Source organism: Ceratotherium simum, chromosome 1, assembly GCF_057802395.1.
Source record: "Ceratotherium simum simum isolate JZ-2026a chromosome 1, ASM5780239v1, whole genome shotgun sequence".
Taxonomy (NCBI): Eukaryota; Metazoa; Chordata; class Mammalia; order Perissodactyla; family Rhinocerotidae; genus Ceratotherium; species Ceratotherium simum.
Genome location: NC_141900.1, coordinates 85711162 through 85735062, shown reverse-complemented (window position 1 = coordinate 85735062; position 23901 = coordinate 85711162). Strand labels below are relative to the sequence as shown.

Genomic DNA, 23901 nt, shown 5'->3' with positions numbered 1-23901 from the left:
AGAACTTGGGAAACTTGAACTTATGTATTAGGGACACCTCCAGAGTTCCCACTTACGAGCCTGACTGCAGAGAAGCTCCTCTGATCTCTTTGCTTCTCTCTCTCCTTTGGCAAGCTCAGCCCTCGGCAACGTCCACCCACATACCCATGCAGCCCATCACTAGTACTGACGTTGCCCTCCAGACCCTCATTTCTGAGCTAAAAAGAGCACAGCAGAGAGTACTGCAGTGGAAAGGGGCTACTGGTGGGGGATGGGACATCTCTTTGGAGACAATCCCTGTAATTGTTAACAAGGTGGGGTGAGGACTAGAGAGACCCTGCAGACAAGACAGCTAGTATTCAGCAGCTGCCCCAGCTGAAGCACTCACGGCATCTCCTCAGGCAGGACATCTGCCAGGATATTGATAGAGTCTGTCTTAGCCTTGGAGGTGGGGGCTGCAGCCAGCAGAATCTTAAGCAGAGCAATCTGGGAAGTAGAAAATGAGGAAATCCATCCCTGTCCACCCCATTCAACAAGGCTATTCTTCCACACCTCAACAGCTCTATGAGAAGTGTTTTAAAGCCTTCCTCTAAGCTCTTCCCTCAATGACCTGTGAGGCTAAGAAGCCAGAGGAGCTTATAGGCTGTTCTGCCTCAAGAATGCTCTTTCCAAAGAGGAGGATGGAAGGAGCAAAGTGAGAGAGGCAATGTCTAGAAATAAGGTGGGAGGTATAAGCAAGATCTCACTTCCCCCACCCTTTTCCTTCCTCTAACCCGAATCATCAGCATCCTCACCCCTCTCAGCCTGAGGCTATCTAGGACATGGCAGACCTCAGAGCAACTAGGGTACTTACTTAGAAGGAGATCCCCAATGCATCCTGCAGGGATCCCACCTTATTCTCCACCCTTCCCAAAGAAGGACTTGAGAATACAGCCAAGTCCTCCTTCCTCCCAGAGAAGCCCTGAGGAAAGCTCAGAATTCTAATGTGTTAGAGAATGCCTTGCCTGAGAGGCTAAGGCTCAGGAAACAAGCTCAAATGATGGACAGCTCAGCTTGAAATGGCTCTCAGCAGTCTGTTCCTTGCAGCAGAGAAGGGCAGCTCTGGCCCAGCTATCTCCTTACCATGTACTGGGGGAGGCTATACAGCATGCCCTGGTAGAGGATTTCACATGGCGTCTCTGGTACCACCTCTTCCCCCTATGGCAGGAAACACACAGTTTGTCCAGACCATTTTCCAGTTGACCAGAGGCTACGTTTTCTTGGTTATGAAGGGTGGCATGAAAAGACTGAGCTGGGAGTCAGATGTAGGTTCCTATCCTAGCTGTGCTGACTCATTGTATGACCTTGGGTGAGTTATTTTCCCTCTCTGGGTCCTACTTTCATGTTCTATAGGATCAGTGGGCTGGTCTGGATTACCTCTGAGGGCTCTTCCCTGACAATCTATGATTTTGGTTTTCCTATTATCTGGAATCAATCTAGAAATCTTCTTGGCATGTCACATGCTGAATCAGGAGTCAGAACTCCCACCTAAGATGGCTCAGACCACTGCTTTGCTGAACACACATGGTCTTAACTCAGGCTGCAAGTACGCCTGGGACACTGGAACAGACACCTCACATAGAGGCACTTCCCATGGTGTCAATCTGAGGCCATCCGAGAACTCTGGAATGCTCTGAAGCCAGGAAGGAGAGGTAGGTAACTCAACAGAAAGGGTTAATAAGGGAGCTGAATAACCTGTGGCTGGGGAGACAGACAGGAGTATTAGGAGGTAAGCTTTTAGATGGAAACTATTTTCTTTTCTTCTCTATGAGCCCCTACAACAACCCTTCCTCCTTTCTGACCAGCCCCCTCATGCACAACTCTCTTTGCCCTTTTGATGACTCCATCTATGCCTTTTATCAGAGTGGGGAGACACGGGCCTCCGCTGCTCAAGAGGCTACTCAGGCCACAGTCATCCTTGGCCAATGCAGTCTTTCCTCCCCCAAGGTTCCTCTGTTACGGGGCAATGGTCATTGCCATGAGACCCTGAGGCAAGAAGGAGTAACAAGGCCCCTTCCATCCCTCACAACTCAGCTGCTGCTTAAAGACACAAGACTTGGACACAAGTCTTAAATGGGTGTTCAATAAACCCTGGCAATCTTGCACGTTTGCCTTCCTGCTCTCCAAAAGGCCTATTTCACACCTTCTCCTCTCTCCTCAAACCAAACCCCTTGCCCCACAGCCCCTCAACAGTTGCTGACCCTGCCTCATACTTTTTAGAAAAAACAGAAGCAATCAGACAGACACACCCTCATCTTCTCAATACCAATTCTACCAGAGAGTCTCCACCTTCTTTCTTGACGTGAAGGATGAACAGCCTGTGCTCTTATCAAAGGCCAACCCTCCATTTGTGCTTAGGCTCTCACATCCTTTTGCTTTGTCGAATGCACCAGTTCTGTAATTATCTACTCTCCCCTTAATCATCTCTTTTAGGACATAAACATGCTCTAGTGCCTCCTAGCTATAAAACACTTTCCCTTGACCCCACACACTTTCCCTTGACCCCACATCCTCCTTCAGCTACCATCCCATTTCTATCCTCCTCTTCGCAACAAAACTTCTGTTGTCTATGTTGACTGTCTACCTCCTTTCTTTACCTTCCTTTTTCAACACATTGCAACTAGGCTTCTAGCCCCACCACTTCACTTGAGGTTGCTCTTATCAAAGTCACCAGTTATCTTCATGTTGCCAAATCCAATGGGCACCTCGAGTCTTACCATGCTCCATTTATCAGCAGCATTTGACACAGCTGATCATCCCCTTCTTGAAAGAATTTTTCTTAGCTTTTACATATCACAATATCCTGGATTTCCTCCCATCTCACTGAGTGTTTTTCTTACTCTTCTTTTCTGGCTCCTTTCCTAACTCATCCTACCCTGAACATATTGGTGTGCCCCAGGGCTTTGTCCTGGGTTCCATCCTCTTTTCTATTTCTACTCTCTCCCTGGGTTATCTCAGCCAGTTCTATGGCTTTTAACACTGTCCATAAGTCAACAGCTCCCAAATTTATTTCTCTAGGCTAGTCTTCTCTCTAGAACTCTAGACCTATATATCTCATTGCTTGGCTGCTCCACATGGATGTCTAATAGACATCTAAAACTGAGTATGACCAAAACAGAACTCTTGGTAAAACAGAACTCCCCATCTTGGCAAACAGTACTTATTCTTAATTCCTCTCTTTGCCTCTCTATCCACCTCCAATTGAACGGCAAGTCTTGTCAGCTACAGCTCCAAAATATAACCCAAATTCATCCACTTTTCACTATCTCCACAATTACTACCCCAGTCCACATCACCATCATCTCTCACCTTGATTATTTTAAGAGTTTTCTAACTGATTTCCCTGCTTCTATTCTTTCCTGGTCTAGTCTTTACACAGCAGCCAATGGTTCTTAAAAGATAAATCAGATCATGGTCACTCTCCTGTTTAAAATCTCCAACGCTTCCCTTTGTACTGTGAAACAACTTCAAGCTTCCTATCTTTGCTTACAGGTCCTGCATAAAGTGGCTCCAGGCCACCTCCCTGACTCCATCTCATACAACCCCACCTCTCGCCCCTGTGCTCCAGCCACAGGCCTTCGTTCACTACCTCTAACACTCTGAGCCTGCTCTCACCTTGTTAAGGCTGTTCCCTCTGCTTGGAATGCTCTTTCCCCTGATGTTCCTATGGCCAGCTCCTTCTTGTACCTCACATCTTAGCTTAATTCTCATCTTCTCAGAGGTCTACCTATCCTGACTGCTCAATCTAAAGTAGTCTACTACATGATAGATGCTGCTAACTCATCCCGTTTAAATTTTCTTCATTGTATCTCCCATTATCTAATGGTCTTCTTGTTTCCTTAATTATTCATTTATCATCTTTTTTCTCTAACTTTAATGTATCATGAAAGTAGGGACCTTGCCTTGCCTGGCACACAGTTAGAGCCCAAAAGCATGCACACATGCTCTGTGACAGCACTGAAGACAGATTTCCTCCTGCCCTCCTGTGTAGGACCCCCCTGGCTCACCAAAGACATGGGGCACTTCTCCAGCTCCTCCTCATTCTTGATCTGAACATCTGCGATGGAGATGTACTTGTGCTGGTAAAGATAAGATATCAACAAGGGGCTGAGGGCCTCAATCACATGTGTACCAGCCTCTTGATTAACTTCCCCAATGACACGGAAATGTCCTGTTTATGGGTCTGTCGCCCCAAAAAGACCATGAACTCTTTAAAAGCAGGAGTCTTATTCACTTTTGCATCATTAATACCGAGCAAAGTGCTTCATGTACAGTGTTTCTGTTTATTCCATATTTGTTGAAGAGCAGCAAATACCTAAGCATTTACCTTCAACCAAAGTGCAAGAGGAAGCCAAGATCAGGCCCTTGCCTCTGGACCACTGCCTTGAGAGTTTTGCTGCATGTGTGTGCTATGTGTGCATGGAGTGATGATGACAGGGTTGGGGAGAGTTCAAGATCTGTGCAAGAGATGACTACTCTTATTCTTTGTGTTCACAAACACTTTGGATGTAGAGCAGACTGCTACTCAATCTTGGGCCTTTGGAAGTTCGTGGCGCTATAGGTAGAGGGAAGTGAGAGGAAAGGAAGTGAGGAGTGGGAAGAGAGAGGAAAGAGTGGGAGGAGGCAAAAGGAATGCGAGGAAAAAAGTAAGACATTTTCATCTATCTGAATGTAGGAAACTGGGGAAGTAGGGAGAGATCTGATTTTTTCCTCTTTGGCCAAAATGCCTTCAGGGGAAATATAGAATAATAAATTCAGAATGTGTCTGTAAAAGAGCCCTAGCCAATACCCAGGACCCCGGTAATCTAACTTGCCTTGATGGTTCCCTATCCCTGAAGATTGAGAGCCCACCCTGGTCACCTGCTTTAGGGTCTTCACACTCTCGTGGATTGGCCTGGGTAATCCAACCAAGGTATCTGTGTCCCTGTGAAACATAAAACACACCAGATCATAAGCATCAAAAGTATAGAGAACTACTGATACCCCCTGGAGTTACATGGACCATGCCACTTTCAACATCTGGTATCCTGGATCTTTTTCTGCAAGCTTCTCGGTCCTCCATTATTGCTTCAGGACACAAAAAGAACAATGGTACAGAAGTGTTCCTGAAAATTAGAATTTCTGTATAGTCATTTGGGGACTCACTTTGGGAGTGGTAGGTTTCTACTTAAAAGGGCATGTAGCCCAACGACACTTTTGACAGTAAAATATCAGTAACAATGCCTTCTCAGGTTTTATAGAGGCCAGTGGGAAGGATTCATGAGGCTGGGAAAATGGAGGAAGACTGGATCTGTTCTGACCGTGTTGCTTCTTCACAGAATTCTGGCCTATTAGAGCAGGACGGGCCCCTAGGGACCATCTAATCCAAAACTCTCATGAGAAAATTGAAGCCCAAGAAGGAAATGACTTATTGCTCAAGGTCCTACACCTGACTAAGAACACAAAAGGAAACTGGAAGGAAAAATTCCATGGCAGTAGTGGTCCCTGGGAGTTGCCCATGGCCTAGTGGCTCTAGGTTGTATCATGACTACAGGCAACATTTCTGATTCCAAGCGACCTGCTCCTCTGGCCTCCTAAAAACCACTTTATAGCCAGTTCTGACCATTCAGTCACTTACTGCCCCAGAGTGAATCCGATGAACTTGTTCCTGCTCATCTCCAAGAAGTGTTCAATGTCCTTCTGTCTGAGAGGACGGTGGAGAGACAAATCCCAGAAAAGGAAAGAAAAGAAAACCTTCAGACAGAGAACCTTTCTGGGCTCCTACCCCTCCGATTGGAGGATTAGAAGCAGTGGGGGAAGACAGCAGCCAACAGAGGGAACTTCAAACCCAGCTATTCTGACTTCTAGCCCAGCTTGTTAAGACTTGAATACATAAACCACTCCACCCTGGGCCTTCAGTGATTGTAACCTCAAAGCTCAGGCCCCTGGTGTTATCAAACCTACCTGACCTTTGGGGCCCAGGGCAGGCCCTTGGGAAAGGCCACCTGTTCAGCAGAGAGTAGGGCCTGTGAGGGTGGAGGTGGCACCAAAGGGTCCTGCTCCAGTAGGTCTAACTCTCCATCCAAAGTTCGTTCTCCATCGCCAGCAGACTCCTCTTCTTCCTCTGTGGCTGGTTCCTCAGTCTTAAAGAGATCTCTTTCGTTGTAGATGTCCAGGCTGTCCTGCTTAGTGAGGAGTTGCTGGGGGGAGGGGCAGAGTGGGAGGTGCGGAGAGAAGGTGTACAGAGATCTCACCCTGAGCTTCCCTGTCTGAGGCCACCCTCTACCCACAGGCTGCTAGACTTCAAGAAACATGGAGTAACAACCTAGCTCTTGTGAGAATATTCCCTTCCCCACCTCAACCCTAGTGTCCCCACCAGGCCCAATTCCAGGAAAAGCAGCTCTCAGGCAACCATGCCAATGATCAGGGAACAGATCACAGATAATCCCAAAGTCATAGTTACTTAACTTTTAGAAAGCACTGATGCCTTTTTTTTTTGCCAGCACTTTCCTTCCTAATTATGCTCTGCTTAGGTGAACATTCAATTAGTGTGCCTTCTATGAGAATACACCAGCTGGCTGACTGAGGAAGAGGAGGACAGAAGCTTGCTGCTAGGCAGAGGGAAGCAAGTTTGGAATTTTAAATCTTGTTGCAGAAAAAAAAAAGACTGGACAGAAATAAGCCAAAAAGTTAACAGTGACTGCCTTTAGTTGTTAAGCTTTTGGGTGATTTTTTTTCTCCCTTCTTCACATTTTTATATTTGTTTCCAAATTTTCTATAATGAGTAAGCATTACTTTATAAAACAAAAAATAAAGGTTAAAAAAATCACATTGCGGATTATGTAGACTAGATTACTGAGTGTGACTATTTGGTCCTGTCACCTATAGTTGGGGAACTCAGGTAGATCAGGCTGGTGAGTTTGTGGCAGCACGGTCAGGTCTCAGTGCAACTTGTCATTCTGACCTTTTCAGGGATGCAGACTATACCTAGAACCCTAACCAACCACCTCTGGTTCCAGGGCCAGACAAAAGCATGGCTGGCTCAGAGTAAAACTTCTTGCTGCCAAGAAATGATCAAGTGCCTCACTGAAGGCACATGGATTTGCTGGGAGCCCTGTTCAGGTGCTCTGGGTCCCTATCGCCAGGATTATACCCTAACTGTTGTTCAGGATGCTAGGGAACTCCAGGCACTAAGCCAGTGACCCTGTAGCAAGATATAGATCTATGATGTGATATCACAATGTAACATCACGATAGCCCAGCAGCCTGTCAGGGCTGGGGGACAGAGGCCATAGTGTAGACTCCAAGGTTTCAGTTTGGTCACAGGGCCAACCAAGGGTAGGACGAGCTGGGTCATTTTACTGCCCTTTCCTACCATATCCAGAGTAGCTTAGAATCCTGATTTCTGGCCAGTCAGTGTCACAATACCACTGTCTGATTTAGTCCATACCCTTCGAGAACCGCGGCGGCCTCGCAGCTTAGAGGGTGGTGGTGCCAGCTGTGACTCCCCCAGGTCAAGAGTGTAAGAGGGTGGAGAGGCGGCACGCATGCTCTTCACCACCTGGATACTGTCCTCAGCCAGTGGAGGCAGGCCCAATTCTGCTCGCTTCTGTACTTTGAGAGCCTGCAGATGCTCAAATCCACCGAGTGTAAACTAAAGGTTAAATGGAAAAAGGGCAGAAAAGAGAGAGGAAGGGAGGGAAGTCAGAGAGAGCAAGGTCCGGGAAACACGGATAGAGAGGAAGAGCCACCACCTCCAGTCCCCTGGGACCCCCTTCTTAATTAAGAAGTAATAAAACAGGAAGGGGTAAATGTGTTTACTATCCTCAGTCTGAGGAGCTCAGGGGTCTGGATAAAGCATTATTTACTGACTCAGGACTGGAAACGTCACCAGAAATCAGGAAAGGGACTTTTGGGGGCCTCCACTGAAAAAGCAGGAAACCGTGTCCCCTTTTTAAGGAGTACATCCAGATGCTATAAACCCCCAGAATCACTCAATTTCCTCTGTAGTCAAGAGGTAGTTCCCCTATGAGGTCTGCCCTGGAGGGTATGTTGTTCAGCCAGTCCTGTGGGGTGGGAGCCAGAGATGAAGGATCAGATTGAATAATTAGTAACAACTGCAACCAAACACTTACAAGGACTTAGTTTTTTTAAAGCAAATCCTCTGTTTATCCGGATGGAGGGCAGGCACTAATCCCCACATTTTATAGCTAAAGAAGTTGAGGCACGGAGAGTTGCCCAACGTTCAGTGGTATCAGCAAAGGCCAGACTCTCAGCCAGTACTCCCTTCTGTGAAATGTCAGCTCTATCAGGGTAAGGGGCAATGACACCCCAACTCACAGAGTGGCATCCCCCGCCAGTCCAACAGAAACAGGTAATCTGCTCTGACACAGAACATCTGATTTCTCTAGAATAGCCTTGTTGTCCCTCCATTGGCTAATAGCTGCCCTATGCTTCCGCTTAGCTCCAGCCTCCTGAAATCAGACTAGAAGAAACTGAGGTGGCAGAGGGCACTTCTGATCTGATGAGATGGGAGCAGGGAGAATCAACCACTCACCATGACTACCTTCCAGAGCAGAAGCAAGACCTTTTTTATGGGAAAGTGGGGAGCCAGGCCACTGCAGAACTTGGTAACCATGGAGAAAAGCAGAAGGGCAAAAGGCTCCTCATTATGCACGGAAAAGCCTGGGGGGTGTGGAGAGAGGCAAGTGAGAAAGTGAGGATGAGGTAGCTGAAACCCTGCCCCTGTAACCCTGATTCTGGACACACTGAGAAAGGCACTCACCTCCCCCGAAGAATTTGAGTACTTGGTCCTTAGAAGGAGGCTTAGAGAGCCCCCAGAGGGAAGCCTCTCAAGGGTAGGAAGGGAGGCCATGGAGGTAAAATGGCTTAGCTCCCAAAGCTTGGGGGTGGATGCCAAACTACAAATAACAGTAATAAAGATGTAACAAAGATACTTTATTACCGAAGGACTCAATGCATTTTGTGGATCACAACTCAGTTTCCCACATCAACGAATATATTTTAAAAATCGCATAGGCCTTCATATCTTATCCCTGTCTGATGACAACATCAACTTATATTTTCAAGGTGATTCAACTCATTTTTTCATGTGGAATTTGTGATGGAATGAGAAAGGGATGGCTATCCCCATTTAAACCAAGGAAACAAAGGGATAGAGAAGACATATGACTGGTCCTAGTCCATAGATACAGGGGCAATCAAGCCAGGCCCTCATGCCTGCCATATAGTAACTCTGTCCTAAAAGAAAATATATTAATTCTAAAAAAAAAAAGAGAAAGTCTGTCTGTCTCTCCTAGGCAGATGCCATACTTCCTCTCCACCATCAGCACCCCAATCCCCACCCTTTCTTAGATGCCCCTTCTTACTCAATTCACTGCGGAAGGTCTCCCGGGCTGTCCTCCACCCGCAGGAGTCTGTCTCCCGCTCCAGGCGGATATTTTCCACCATGAGGTACATGACACTCAGCAGCACCCTGGGGTTATAGAAGGGTCACAAGAAGTTCCTAAGGCAGCTCCCAGGCTGTAGTCAGAGACCTCAGGGATGGTCTCTGTGGGAGCCCACCCTAGTGGAATTAGCAACTTCTAGTGGTCTGGGTGCATCATGATTTGGGCAAAGGGTAACCCACTGCTAACCATCCCCTGTTCCAATCCCATGGCCAACCCCACTCACCGGAGCTCTGTGCTATCAGCAATGGAGATGGCTGGTTTCCGAAGAGCACTGCTACAGGCCTGGCTGTTGCTGCCACAGGGAGGAGGGAAAGAATGGGAACCCATAAGGCCTCTTTACTCCCTGTGTTTCCACTTATCACACACACAAATACGAGTACCTGCCATTCCCTGGCTAGGTAGCTATAGAGAAATTGGTCCAAGGTAAAGGAGCCCATAGAATTCCTCTGTCACCTCAGCAAACCCTTATCTGTGGTGAAGACAGGCAAGGGCAGAGTGATATAACTCTGTGATGTAAACTCCTCTTGTAATCCCCACTGTGCCTAACACTGTGCTAGACACAAAAGAGATGTTAAGCAATACTTGATGAATAATAAACAGAATTCACCCTATCTAAAACTCCTGGGTGATAGACATGAGACAAAATGAGGGGTCACTATAGTGGTAGCAGCAGATAAGGCCACCTCTAGAGCTACAACCCATGACGGAAAGAATTGGGCACAGTGACAGGAATTGGTCCTGTCCCTCTTGGGTCATGTTCTCAGGCAGAACAGTTTCCCTCATAGATTCCAGAGTTAGGCTGAGCTGAGGTGTTTGGATAAAAAGGGAACCCACCCAGCATAGGCCCCTGAAGCCCAGGATTGAAGCTGCAAGTGGGACAGAAGCTGCTGCTGAGCTCAACCTCAGGCAGGAGGACAGAATATCAAAGAGCATGGCTAGATGGAGGGGAACTGTCAGTGAGCTTTGGCCTGAGGTGTGAATAGACCCAGCTCCCACAGAGGTCTCTAGTGAGGGAACCAGCACAGGACATGAGGTACCCTTCAAGGAAGGGGCTGTCTAGGCCAGCCCTCCCCTAAGGCTTCTCACTCGATTTCCATGTGGAGTAGCTCCAGGAAGGCCGAGAAGGTCCCCATCTGATAGAGCAGGAAGCAGTTGTACCTGGACCAGTGTAGCACATCGACCTCTGAATCACATTCCCCAAAAGTGCCTAAAGGACCAGACAGTGCCATAAGGGTTGAGGGGTAGGGGAATATCCTGGTTCCTTCCACCCTACCCCAGGATCTTAAGATTATCTTCCAACACTCTGCCCAATAATTAAGCTGACAAAGGTAGGGCAAGGGCCTCCCAGAACTTCCTGGAATGAGGTAGGGGAGATGAGAGGCAGTCTCCAGGGTTAGGTCCAACGTGCTCATCGCTGGCTTGTCTTAAGTTTGAGTTCCCTGAGAAGCAGATCTAGGAGATAAGGATTCAAGGGCAAGTAGTTTATTTGGGAATTGATCTCAGGAACCATCAGTAAAGATGTGGGGAAGTGAGACAGGGAAGAGAAGGCAGCCAAGAGTTCAATCCCAGGTTGGTGGGAAGCTCTGGGAAACAGTATAAAACACACAACTCAGAATCATCCCACCCAAGACGGGTGTGGTAGTTGGGCTACTCATCCACTAATTCCTGTTGTCATTGATGAGTGCTGCTTGACTAGGGGAGCACATTAATTCCCTAGCACTTCCTGGCTGCCCTATGTGGGCTGCAGAGAAAGCCCTTAGGCAAAAAGATGAAGGTACAGGTAGTTGGAAGTTGGTCAGAGTGCCAGTACCAAGAGACATGGTTGGGCACTGACTTGTTTGCTATAGTCTTCCCTTCACCCAATGTCCACTCTTTCCTCTCCCTTTATGATTTTCTTTTACAGTTTTTTAGCTCCTGACTAGTTGGTTCTGCCAACAGTCCTCTTACTTATGGTCTCGGGGCTTATTTTTACTATTCTAGCTGGGATATCTTATTTCTCTTTCCAACACCTGGTTAATAGGTCTCTTCTGGGAAGCTTTCCTCAATTAATCTCATTGAGTTCTGATCATCTCCAAATTATTCACAGCATCCACTCCTGCTACTCTGTTGGCTTGAACCTTCTGAATACCAACAGGAAACAATGCAGAGGGTCCATGTGTGAACCTGTGGCACCCCCCTGCCTCCCCTCAGTGTCAGGTCGAGGCCACAGCTGATGAAAGAAGCCTTCAAGCTCAGCTGGTGGTATATCGTCAGCTCTGGCGCATTGACCCTCTTGCTAGTCTCCACATATGATTACAGCCCAGGTTAAGGAAAAAGGAACCCTATAAGAAATCCTGGCATGCCTGGTAAGATAAAGACTGATTCCAAGGGATCCAGAACAGTACCCACCACCATCTCCTTATCTTCCTCATAAGCACTAGGTTACTCCTGGCCTATGAGAAGATCTGTCCTTGAGAGGCAGGGACCTTGCTTTCCCAGCATGGCTTGCCCCATCCTAGTCTTTTTTTTTTTTTTTTTTTGTGAGGAAGATCAGCCCTGAGCTAACATCTATGCTAACCCTCCTCTTTTTTGCTGAGGAAGACCAGCTCTGAGCTAACATCTATTGCCAATCCTCCTCCTTTTTTTTTTTTCCTTCCCCCCAAAGCCCCAGTAGATAGTTGTACATCCTTCTAGTTGCTGTATGTGGGACGCAGCCTCAGCATGGCCAGAGAAGCGGTGCGTCGGTGCGCCCCTGGGATCCGAACCCGGGCCGCCAGTAGCAAAGCACGCGCACTTAACTGCTAAGCCATGGGGCTGGCCCAGCCTCATCCTAGTCTTGATAACACCATTTCTCTCGCTAGTTTCCACCCCTCCCAAGTTGGCAAAGGTGGTCACTCACCTTGGGCCAAGTAGAGAACAGCCCGGGCCACCTTCAGTCGCCGATCCCTACTGACCACCTCCAGCCGGTCCAGGAGTCCCATCACATAGGTCTTCTGGGCATCTTCCTCCAACTCCAGCCACTCCTTGCCCTGCACTGGGGACAGAGGCCATATAGATCCAGTATCAGCTGCTGTCTCCCCTTCCTGGAAAGGCTCCTGATAGCATATCCACCTCTGATCTCAGCCCCCAACAAATTCTTCTCTTCAAAAGCTTTCCTTATTTAGCTGAGAAAGAATAAGGGATAGAAAAAGTAAAGGATCCAAAATATTTTGGCCCAAACCCACTCTGCAGCCTCATCTTCCTCCACATCCCCTCCATCTTCCATACACAGCCTATACTGTCCAATCTCTCTGCCTTTCCTCAAGGAGTTCCTTGTCTCCCTACATATCCAATTCCTATTCATCATTACATCATTAATCGAATGAAAATTCATCCTTCAATTTTCCAATAGAAAATTACCTCTTTCCCACTAATGCTCCAGCCAGAAGCTGTCTCCCCAAGATACTTTTTACTTCTCTTATTATGCTTATTACATTTTCCTCTTGGCCTCAGCTAGTTTAGTGATGCACACAGCTCCCCTCTGCTACCAGACTTTTTTTTTTTTTTTTTTTTAAAGATTTTATTTATTTATTTTTTTCCCTCCAAAGCCCCAGTAGATTGCCGTACGTCATAGTTGCACATCCCTCCAGCCGCTGCACGTGGGACGCAGCCCCAGCATGGCCGGAGAAGCAGTGCGTCGGTGCGCGCCCGGGATCCGAACCCAGGCCGCCAGCAGCGGAGCGCGCGCACCCAACCGCTAAGCCACGGGGCCGGCCCCTCTGCTACCAGACTTTAATCTCTTTGAGGATACTGCAAATTCACCTTCATCCCTACCTCCTGCATCTCTGGCACAAAGCACGTACTCACCACGCATTTGTTGAGTTGAAACTTGAATTACCACTCACCAAATAAGGAAACAGAGGTCTGAGAGGATCACAGTGTGGGCACATGAAATTATTATTAGATGCTATTGGGAGTAAGGCAGAGTTGGAGGCAGGGGTTGAACATTAAGGTCAAGGACTAGGCTAGACACAGGGTTCTACCAGGCAGTAGGGCACTTGCCCAACCCCACCTCCCTATCCCTTTGCTCTCTTGGCCCTTTACATCAGGGAAAGGGACCCAGCTCAGGCTTCTCTTGCTTCCACTCCATGGCCTCTCCACTTGAGGTATAGGAAACTCTGTGTCCCACATGCAAGAAGGGATAGAGAAGTTATACGGTTATGGAGAGGATGAAGAAGGATCATACTTTGTTTTAGGCTTTTTCTAGATCAGGTTGGGATATCATGGAGCGAAAAAGTATGTCTCTATGTATAAGGATCTGGGATCACCTTGAGTCTTGAAATCTTCTTCAAAGCACCTCCTGTTAGTGGTGAATTCCAGGTTTTCAGTGTAGCTATACAATTCTGTTGCAGGAAAGATAGGACAGAGTCATAAACATTCAGCAGACCCTTACGGAAGGGGCGTGGGGGGGAGAGGGTGGCATGAAAGTGCTAAAGCTTCCAACACATTCCTGTGTCCAAGTCAACTCAGAGCCAGCTTCCTCCCTTTCGGAGCAGTTAAAAATAGCCACTTGTGTCCCTGGGTGATTAAACCATCAAACCTGTCCTTCTCCTGCCAGCTGGCTGCTATAGCAGAGAAGGCAGACTTCGACATTTGGTGAGGCCCAGGAGGACAGTTGGAGCAGAGAGGGTTTAACATGATCATTCCTGTTTCTTAGGGTTGCAACCCCTTCTGCTTGTCAACCCAGACTGGGACTATCCTATCTCTAGAGAAGAGGAAGGCAACACAACTCCTGAAATTTAGAGGCAAGATTCTTGTGCTATTCAAGGAGTCAGGGTGAGGGCTGGAGTATGTGTTAGACGGCTCTTTGGAGCTAGTTCATTCTCTCCCTGCTGAGTTTCCTCGAAGGGTATAGAAGTTTAGGTTCCTGCCCATGGCCACCCAGGCAGAAGCAGCATCAAACCATGTAGAAGCAGCTATGGTTGCCAAAGGGCTGCCGGTAGCCCACAATAATCTAACTTCACTGACAGTAGCCTCTCAATACAAAATGCAGAGAGCTTATGAGAAATAAAAATACCCTTTCACACACACACACACACACACACTCCAGAACATCATACCAGTACCCTCATCTTACAGAGGATGAAGAACTGAAGTCAATAGGTGATAGAACAGATTTCCTCAAAACTCTGTTCCCTAACTGAGACCCTTGCTGGAAATTTAACTAGGTCACAAATAATTCACAAAGCAAGAGAAACTCACTTATGTTACAGCCAACTGTCTAATGGTTGAGAAACACCTTGTCTGGGAGCCAGGGCTTTTGAGTCTCGAGTTTCAGAATCCTGGAATGACCAGAAGCAAATCCCATCTCTGAATCTTAAATTCTTCATTCATTAGTGGGTAGCATGGATGCACATTTTTTAAGAGTACAAATCCAGTCAGAAAAGGGAGCAAGGCTCTTAGGTAGTGAACTTTGTTTTTGTTTTTATTTTATTTTTAAATTTTAGATCATGAACTTTTATATACAGATAAATATAGAATACATATAAGATACCTGTGTATCTTCTACCCAGATTAAACAAATGTTAACACTTCTCATATTTGCTTCAGACATCTAAAGTCCCCTCTTCCTTCCCAGTCTATCTTATTCCCTTCTCTAGAGGTAACCACTACAATGAAATTGGTGTGTATGCTTCACATGCCTATTTTTATATTTTTACTACATATGTATGTGCCTGTAAACATATGATATTCTGTTTCAAAAGTTTTTATCCAAGCAGTATCATATTATATAAATTATTTTTTCTTAGAAACATTTTTTATTATATGTTTTTAAATAGTTTTCTACATGAAAAAGTGTGATCAACATATCCACAAAAAAAAATCCAGGGCTGGCCCAGTGGCGCAGCGGTTAAGTGCGCGCATTCCGCTTCGGCAGCCTGAGGGTTCACAAGTTCGGATCCCGGGCGCCCACCGATGTACCGCTTGTCAAGCCATGCTGTGGTGGCGTCCCATATAAAGTGGAGGAAGATGGGCATGGATGTTAGCCCAGGGCCAATCTTCCTTGGCAAAAAGAGGAGGATTGGCATTTGATGTTAGCTCAGGGTTGACCTTCCTCTCACACACACACACACACACACACAAAAATCCATTCATTTAACTGACACTGTTCTCAATCAAGTATGTAACTAGACTTCCTAGAAACGACTTTTAGACTCGTGTGTTTAAGCAGTTTTTTGATACATGTATGAATTATTTTGTCACTGCTTTTCTCCCCTATGAACATTGTTTTTAATATTTATTGATATTGAAGCATATTGATATAGATCAATTATTTTAATGGCTCCACAGTAGCCTACTATACAGTACCCTACCATATTGATACACTACAGTTTATCCATTCTCTTATTAAGCTGCTTCAATTTTTCACAATGGCTGCAGTAAACATCTTTGTACATGTTTTCTTGTGCTCAAGCACTTCTTTAAAGTGTACATCTAGAATTGCTGGGTCATAATGTGTGCATCTTCGACTTCACTAGACATGACCAAACTGCTTTCCAATTTTATACTCTGCTCCCTCATGCCAAGCAGTGTATAAAAGTACTCATTTCTCTGCACCTTCATCAACCCCAGGCTTTTCAGTTTTGCAATCTGATGAATGTGAAATAATATTTCATATTTTAATTTGCTTTTCCTCATTTACTAATGTAGTTGAACATCTTTTCATATATTTATTGACCATATGGTTTTCTATTCTATGAATTCCTATTCATATTCTTTGATCACTTCTTTATTGGGTTGTCCATCTCTCTTTTTTTTCTCTCTTTCTCTCTCTATATATTCATATTCTGGATTCTAATCCTTTGTCGGTTATTAAACTTAGCTCTCTATTTCTGTCACTCATCACAAAATTTACTCCCTGTGCTTATTCACAAGAACTTCTTTAAAAACGTTTGTCTCTTTTCTCTGAAAAAGCATGTCTCAAAGTGTCACTTCCACGTGACAGAATATTTAACTTTCACACCATCTCCACCCAAAGCTTGTTTATTAATAACTGGCATTCATAGCACGTGTAACATGGAAGCCCTTAATGTGAGATCACGTTTAGCCTAAGCTAAAAATCCAGCCAGAGAGAAACAGCCCAGCACTGAAAGAAGAATGGGATCACTTAACTCCAGCTCAGAAACATCCAAGCAGAGCTCCACTATGATGGATATAGCTGACATGTACAGCCTTGCTCAGGTGGTGAGTTGTCTATAATTTTTCTTCAGACATTGCTGAGACTTTAATAAGGGGCAGGTTGTTAGGGGAAGGGGGCAAGATGGAGGTCGAAGAAAAAAGGAGAGAGAGATGGAACGGGATAGAGAGGGAGAGGATAGCAGAAAGAAGGGGGCATGCAAAGATATGGGTGAAGAATGGAAAGAGAAAGAGGAGAAATGGGGAGAAGGTGAAGAGAAAACAGATCTGAGACTGCACCAAAAAAGAATAAAGAAGGGTGAGCAGAAAACAGTGATAGAACGAAAGAATGGAGAATATCATAGCTGAGGGAGAATTCACAGAAAGAAATGTGAAAGCAAACAAAGAGATATTTACCACTGGAGAATGAAAAGAAGAAGGAATGTGGAGGACAGTCTTTATTCTCTAGCCACTTGTTGAGAACAGACAAGCTGCCAAGGGAGAGGCCTTCCTTCTCCTCTTGGCCATCCTTCCACTCTCCACAGACCCATCTAGCTCATACCTGATAACTCTGCTGCATGCCCATCTGCATCTCCATACTCAAATTCCAGAGTGGGGCAGTCCACAGAGCCCTGTAACGGAGAAATCTTTGTGGTAACTCAGGAAAAGGGTTGACAAAAAAAGATTATACCCTTATTTCATCTTCTTCCTCTCTTGGAGGCCAAGGTTAGATCAGGGAGGCAGCTAGGAGAGTCCCATCTGGGGCTTTCACCCAAGAAGCACCCTCCTCCAAGCCAAAATTTGAGGCTCAGTGCAGGGCAGGGACTGAAGATTCCTATATAGAATCAGAAACTCTGGGCAAAGGGCCAGGATCATGAACAGATATAAAAGCTACAATCTATGCCCATATCTGATCTACATAAACACAGACCAGAAGAGCATCTAGTTAATCTCTGGAAAAATAAGATGGACAAAAACAAAAGAGGTGAACTGAATTCTAACTTCAGCTCTGTCATTAACCCACACTGTATGATTTTGGGCAAATCTCATTCTGTGGATCATAGTTCCTCATCTATAAAAAGAGGTCCTTCAGCTCTGATGTTCCACAACTTTAGGATTGTCAAATAAGGTAGCATTTCTACTCCAGGTTGTATTAAAGGGTAGATTTCCTATGATATTGTATGTATAAATTTATAACCCCATTTAAAAAATACTTTTTTGTGTGTGTGTGAGGAAGATCAGCACTGAGCTAACATCTGATGCCAATCCTCCTCTTTTTGCGGAGGAAGATTGGCCCTGAGCTAACATCCGTGCCCATCTTCCTCTACTTTACATGGGACACCGCCACAGCATGGCTTGACAAGCGGTGCATCAGTGCGCGCCCAGGACCTGAACCGGCGAACTCCGGGCTGCCGCAGCGGAGTGCACACACTTAACCACTTGCACCACCAGGCTGGCCCCTAAAAAATACTTTTAATATATCCCCATCTGCTAATCTCTTTAAGTATTTTGGGGTATTTTCTACCAGTATATATTAATATACATGAATTTTTAAAAATTTGAATCTCAGCTCTGTCACATCCTCTGTCACATATTATTATGTGATCTTGAGCAAGTTACTTAACCTCTGTGTGCCTCAGGATGGTAGAAAAAATATATTTGGTATTTGCCCCCACTGCCTATCCCCCACCTCCCCTTCCTGCTACAGAGCTCCTAAAACCTTTGGAATTTCCTAAGTGACAGGACTATCTATTATTCATAAGGAACCCCTATCAACTATACTTGAGTTTATGCTAATGAGGTGACTCAGTGTGAGCCCTTACAGAGTTTCAAAGGAGGGGCTGGCCCCACCTTCAAGGAAGGGAGGAGGCTGGAGATTGAGTTCCATCATGTGGCCAATGGTTCAATCAACCATGCCTAAGTAATGAAACTCCATATAAGAACTCTGAAACAACGAGGTTTGGGCACACCAACGTACTAGAAGGGTAATACCCGGAAGAGGGCATGGAAGCTCTGTACCACCCCAACCCCATATCTTGTCTTATGCCTCTCTTCATTTGGCTGTTCCTAAGTTGTATCCTATATAATGAAATTATAATCAGAAGTACAGCACTTTTCTGAGTTCCGTGAGTTGTTCTAGCGAATTATGGAACCTGAGGTGGGGATCATGGTAACCCCTGAATTTGTAGTTGGCAAGGCGGAAGTATGGGTAGCCCGAGGACCCCACTTGTAGCTGGTGTCTGAAGTGGGGGAAGTCTTGTGGGACTGAACTCTTAACTTGTGGGGTCTGCGCTAACTACAGGTAGTGTCAGAACTGAACTGAATTGGTGTCAGGGAACTGCTGACATGCTCAGTTTTCTAATCTGTAAAATAAGGATAATTCATAGGGTCATTGTAAGGACTAAATGAGTTAATGTAGGAAAAGCAATTAGCACACCACCCAGCGCTTGGGAGCACTATGTAGGTAGTTACTCAGAATTTTACTTTACTTGGGGCCAGCCCAGTGGCACAAGCGGTTAAGCATGCGCGCTCTGCTGCGGCGGCCCTGGGTTCGCTGGTTCTGATCATGGGCGCGCACCGACGCACCACTTGTCAAGCCATGCTGTGGCAGTGTCCCATATAAAGTAGAGGAAGATGGGTATGGATGTTAGCCCAGGGCCAGTCTTCCTCAGCAAAAAGAGAGGATTGGCAGATGTTAGCTCAGGGCCGATTTTCCTCAAAAAAAAAAAAAAAAGAACTTTACTTACAATTTTAATATTATATTATAAAGGCATTTTTCTTATATCACTATGATATCACTTTATACAGCTAAGTGGACAAATACCTATTGGTTTACTTAACCAGTTCTCTATTGTTGAACATTTAAGTTGTTTTTAATTTTTCTTTACCAAATGCATGAAGCTGTAACACATTTATAAATTGTTTCATATTTAGGATCTCTCCTAAGGAAAGATTCTTGTAAAGGGAAGTAATGTGGGCCAACCTGGTGGCACAGTGGTTAAGTGTGCGTGTTCTGCTTTGGCAGCTTGGCTCGGGGTTCGCAGGTTCGGATCTTAGGCACAGACTTATGCACCGCTTGTCAAGCCATGCTACGGCAGGCATCCCACATATAAAGTAGAGGAAGATGGGCACAGATGTTAGCCTAGGGCCAATCTTCTTCAGCAAAAAGAAGAGGATTGGCAACGGATGTTAGCTCAGGACTAATCTTCCTCACCAAAAAAAAAAGGGAATTAATGCATCAAAGCTTATGAATATTTGTATAGCTCTTCGTGACAAGTTGTTTTCCAAAACCACTTTATCAATTTATACTACCAACAAGGCAAATCATGTTTGAATCCACTACAGCAAAGATTTCCAAACTTCTGGATTACAGAGACCAGTAAAAAAAAATAAAGGTGGGGGGAGAATGACATAAGGTTGTTGATGTTTTACTCTGGTAAGTAGATTTTAAAAACCTTTTTAAAATATATATATTTCAGGGGCCAGCCCAGTGGTATAGTGGTCAAGTTCACGTGCTCTGCTTCCGTGGCCTGGGGTTCATGGGTTCGGATCCAGGGTGCTGACTTACATACGGCTCATCAAAAGCCATGCTGTGGCAGTGTCCCACATGCAAAATGGAGGAAGATTGGCACAGATGTTAGCTGAGGGTCAATCTTCCTCTCACACACACACAAAAATTTGGCTAAAAAATATATATTTCAAAAAAGAAAGAACAGTTTAATATCCCAAAATGGGAAGGACACAGTATCAGAATAAAAGAGTCATTAAAAGCAGTGTTTTTCAAACTTTTTTTTTTGGTGAGGAAGATTGGCCCTGAGCTGACATCTGTGCCCATCTTCCTCTATTTTGTATGTGGGATGCCACCACACTATGGCTTGATGAGAGGTGCGTAGGTCCGTGCCCAGGATCCAAACCTGCAAACCTCAGGCAGCCGAAGCAAAGCACACAAACTTAACCACTATGCCGCTTGGCCAGCCCCTCAAACTTTTTTGACTGTAAATCAAAGTAAAAATAAATTTTACATCATGTCCTAACATACACACACACAAAACTGCAACAAAAGTTTAATAAAGTAATATTTACCATTACTATATGCAATGTACTGATATTTTCTATTCCATTTCTTAAAAAAAAAGTTGGTCTCAACTCACAGGTTACCCTCCACAGTTTGAAAAAACTGTTTTAAATTGCATACATCCTTTAAATTTAATGTATTGAACTACATTTTATGAAAAACTCACTTCAAAGCCCTGAATTTTCCTCATTTTGCCACAAACCAGTTAAAACTTTGTCAAGGACTTTGAGAACCAATTAAACCAGGGGATCTGGCTGAAAGAGGCCTGAGGTGAATCCTTTGGTTAGGTTAAGAATCTTTTTATTGGGGCCAGCCCCATGGCTTAGCGGTTAGGTGTGCTCTGCTGCTGGTGGTCCGGGTTCAGATCCCGGGCGCGCACCGACGCACCGCTTCTCCGGCCATGCTGGGGCCGCGTCCCACATGCAGCAACTACAAGGATGTGCAGCTATGACATACAGCTATCTACTGGGGCTTTGGGGGAAAAAAATAAATAAATAAAATTATTTAAAAAAAAGAATCTTTTTATTAAGCAAACAATTATTCTCTAGCTTTCTTTTTTTTTTTTTTTTTAAAGATTTTATTTATTTTATTTTTTCCCCCCAAAGCCCCAGTGGATAGTTGTATGTCGTAGCTGCACATCCTTCTAGTTGCTGTATGCGGGACTCGGCCTCAGGATGAACGGAGAAGTGGTGCCTCGATGCGCACCCGGGATCCGAACCCGGGCCACCAGCATCGCAGCGCGCGCACTTAACCACCAAGCCACAGGGCCGGCCCTCTAGCTTCCTTTTTAGGCTAGGATGTTCATACACTAAACCATTGGGAGAGGGTAGGTCAACAGTGCCCCTATAAACAAGTGATGTACGAGGAGGCTCTTTTGACTTGTGCCAACAGTAATTCTCTTCCAGTAATTCTTTAGAAGCCCCAGAGAGAAAAGAAAACCATCACCCCTGAGGACTATCTTCCATAGGAAAGCAAAAGGGAGGGATGGAAGGAATAGCACACAGTCATCTGAGTCTGGCACCTGGGTGTTGTGGTGATAGGGGATGTGCTGACAGGTAAACGCAGCTCTCCTGCTGCAGTAAGGTGGTGGAAAGCTAATCTTTCCAGCCAGCCTTTTGGCAGGCCGTGGGCCCAGATGGAGAGCATCACTGCAGTTCTTCATTTCCAAGCATGAAATGCAGCTGCAGACAATCAGGAGGTAAACTGCAGCGCAGGTGGAAAGCTATGAGTCTCTGGATACTGAACTCACTGGCAAAAGTAAAGTACAACCACAGCCTTTTCCTGAAGGAAGACGATAGGTAAGGAAAAGGCCTCCTATTTCTGGAGTTTTAATTCCCCCAAAGAACATTTCATTCTGAAATTATTTTATTTACTTGCATATACCCTGTCTCTCCACCCTAACTAGAATGTTAGCTCCACAGGGCAAAGACCTTGCCTTGTTCACTGCTGTATCCCTAGCACCTAATACAGTGCTGGGCATATAGAAAGGACTTGATAATTGTTGAATTAATGAATGAGTCATCCCCCCCCCAAAAAAAAAACCATTTGAGCAAGAACAATGTCTCTATGGGGGAAGAAGGCACAGGGTGCCCTAAAAGGCCAGATTCATACTGAGGTAGGGAGGGAGATGATGTGGTGAATAGAACCCTGATCTAGCATGACAAGAGGGCTGAGCTCTGCCTCTGAAAAGTGATGTCACTTTGGGCCAGTCTTTTTACCTCCTCCTCTTCTCTCTTTTAAAAAATGGGATGGATTCCTACTCGTTTGTACCAAAATGGAAAGCATACATGAAACCCCTTGGGAAACTGTGACATACTATTCAAATGGTAAACTGTGGACTGGGACACCTAAGACCTGGCTTCTAGTACCAGCTCTGCCCCTTGATGATGATGATAATACAATACTAAGAGCTACCATGTATTGACCAATTACATGCACTGTGCCTGCACTGAATTTAACATTTTACATTCAATTATCGCATTTTGACCTTATCACAACCTTCTGAGGTAGATAGCATTAACCTCATTTTACGGATGAAAAAACCGGGGAACAGAGAGGTTTGGCAATTTGCCAAAAGTCCCAGAGAGCGTAAACGGTAGGGCTGGGATTCAAAACCTGGTCTGAGTGACCCCAAAGCTTTGTACTCCTGGCCACTACGCCAGATGTATGATTTTGAACAAGTTACTTCTGTCTCTTTTACTTCCATCAAAGAAAGGGCTAAAACCAGATGATCCCTACAGACCCTTCCACACCTGACACTTTGTGGTCTATTCTGATTCCCACTCAGATCCACATCTACTCTTGGCTAGTTGATGGAAAGTGGCTGGATGAGGGAGTGGGGGAGTGACGATAATTCACTCCTTTCGTCTTCCTCGTTAGGATTTCTCTTCAGAAGAAGAGGAAGCGACCCAAACATTCATACTCCTATCCGTGGGTTTGTATGCTGGAACAGTTCCATCCACTCACTCCTGTACGGCCCCCGCCTGAATCCTGTCTCATGAACCCTTACAGGCGGGGGTCCCGATGTCCGCGGAAGGCGCTCCCTAAAGGACCTGCCAACACACAGGGACAGGAGCAGGGCAGAAGTCACGCGGCACATCTGGATCGGCTCCGCTGGACTCCTCGGCGCGGGAGGGCGCTGCCCCCGCGCCGGGCCGTCTTTACTGCGGCGGAGCCCCGGCCTCCCACCCCTCAGGTCAGCCCCTTAACCTCTCCGCGCCTGCTTCCTCCTCGGAAATCGGTGATACGAGTCCCCACTCCAAGGGGCTGCAACGATTAAGGGAGACAAATATCTGAAAAGTATCTGGTACGCTCGATCTCGCGCTACATATTCGCGCCCCTAGAGGGGAGGACAGAGGGCTAGAAAGCCCCGACCCGCGGTAGGAGACGGCCGGAGAGGGGTCAGCGGCTGCAGAGCCCCGGGTCCAGGCTGCGGCTGACCCCGCAGGCGCCAGTTCCGAGGGGTGGCCCGAGGAGCGCCGGGGGCTCCGGGCGGGGGACGGGGCCGAACCACCTCAGCCACCGCTGCCCGCCCGCGGGCGTCTCGCGGCGCCAACTGAAGCTCTCCGGGCTCCTCACCTCCGACTCCCGCCGCTGACTTCTGAACGCTTCCCGACCCTTAGGGGCCGCCGGCTTCCCTTTGCCGTTGCCGTTGCCGTTGCCGTTGCCGTTGCCGTTGCCACTGGCGGGCGGGCTCCCGGCCCCGGGCGCCGCGAGGTCCCCCAT

At 46.2% G+C, this 23901-nt stretch overlaps 1 protein-coding gene across 1 annotated transcript in view; it reads right to left on the bottom strand.

The window, feature by feature from the left end:
• The window catches only part of STRIP2 (striatin interacting protein 2), a 44143-nt gene extending 20242 nt beyond the window's left edge, over nt 1–23901 (bottom strand). The window contains exons 1-15 of the mRNA XM_004418693.3: nt 23755–23901; nt 17164–17233; nt 13754–13828; nt 12346–12480; nt 10554–10674; nt 9691–9759; nt 9387–9493; nt 8555–8682; nt 7448–7651; nt 5962–6197; nt 5636–5701; nt 4879–4942; nt 4026–4097; nt 1102–1176; nt 368–465 (exon numbers count right to left, since the gene is read on the bottom strand). Of these exons, the coding sequence (XP_004418750.1) occupies nt 368–465; nt 1102–1176; nt 4026–4097; nt 4879–4942; nt 5636–5701; nt 5962–6197; nt 7448–7651; nt 8555–8682; nt 9387–9493; nt 9691–9759; nt 10554–10674; nt 12346–12480; nt 13754–13828; nt 17164–17233; nt 23755–23901 (1667 nt within the window). The remainder of the gene's footprint in view (nt 1–367; nt 466–1101; nt 1177–4025; nt 4098–4878; nt 4943–5635; nt 5702–5961; nt 6198–7447; nt 7652–8554; nt 8683–9386; nt 9494–9690; nt 9760–10553; nt 10675–12345; nt 12481–13753; nt 13829–17163; nt 17234–23754) is intronic.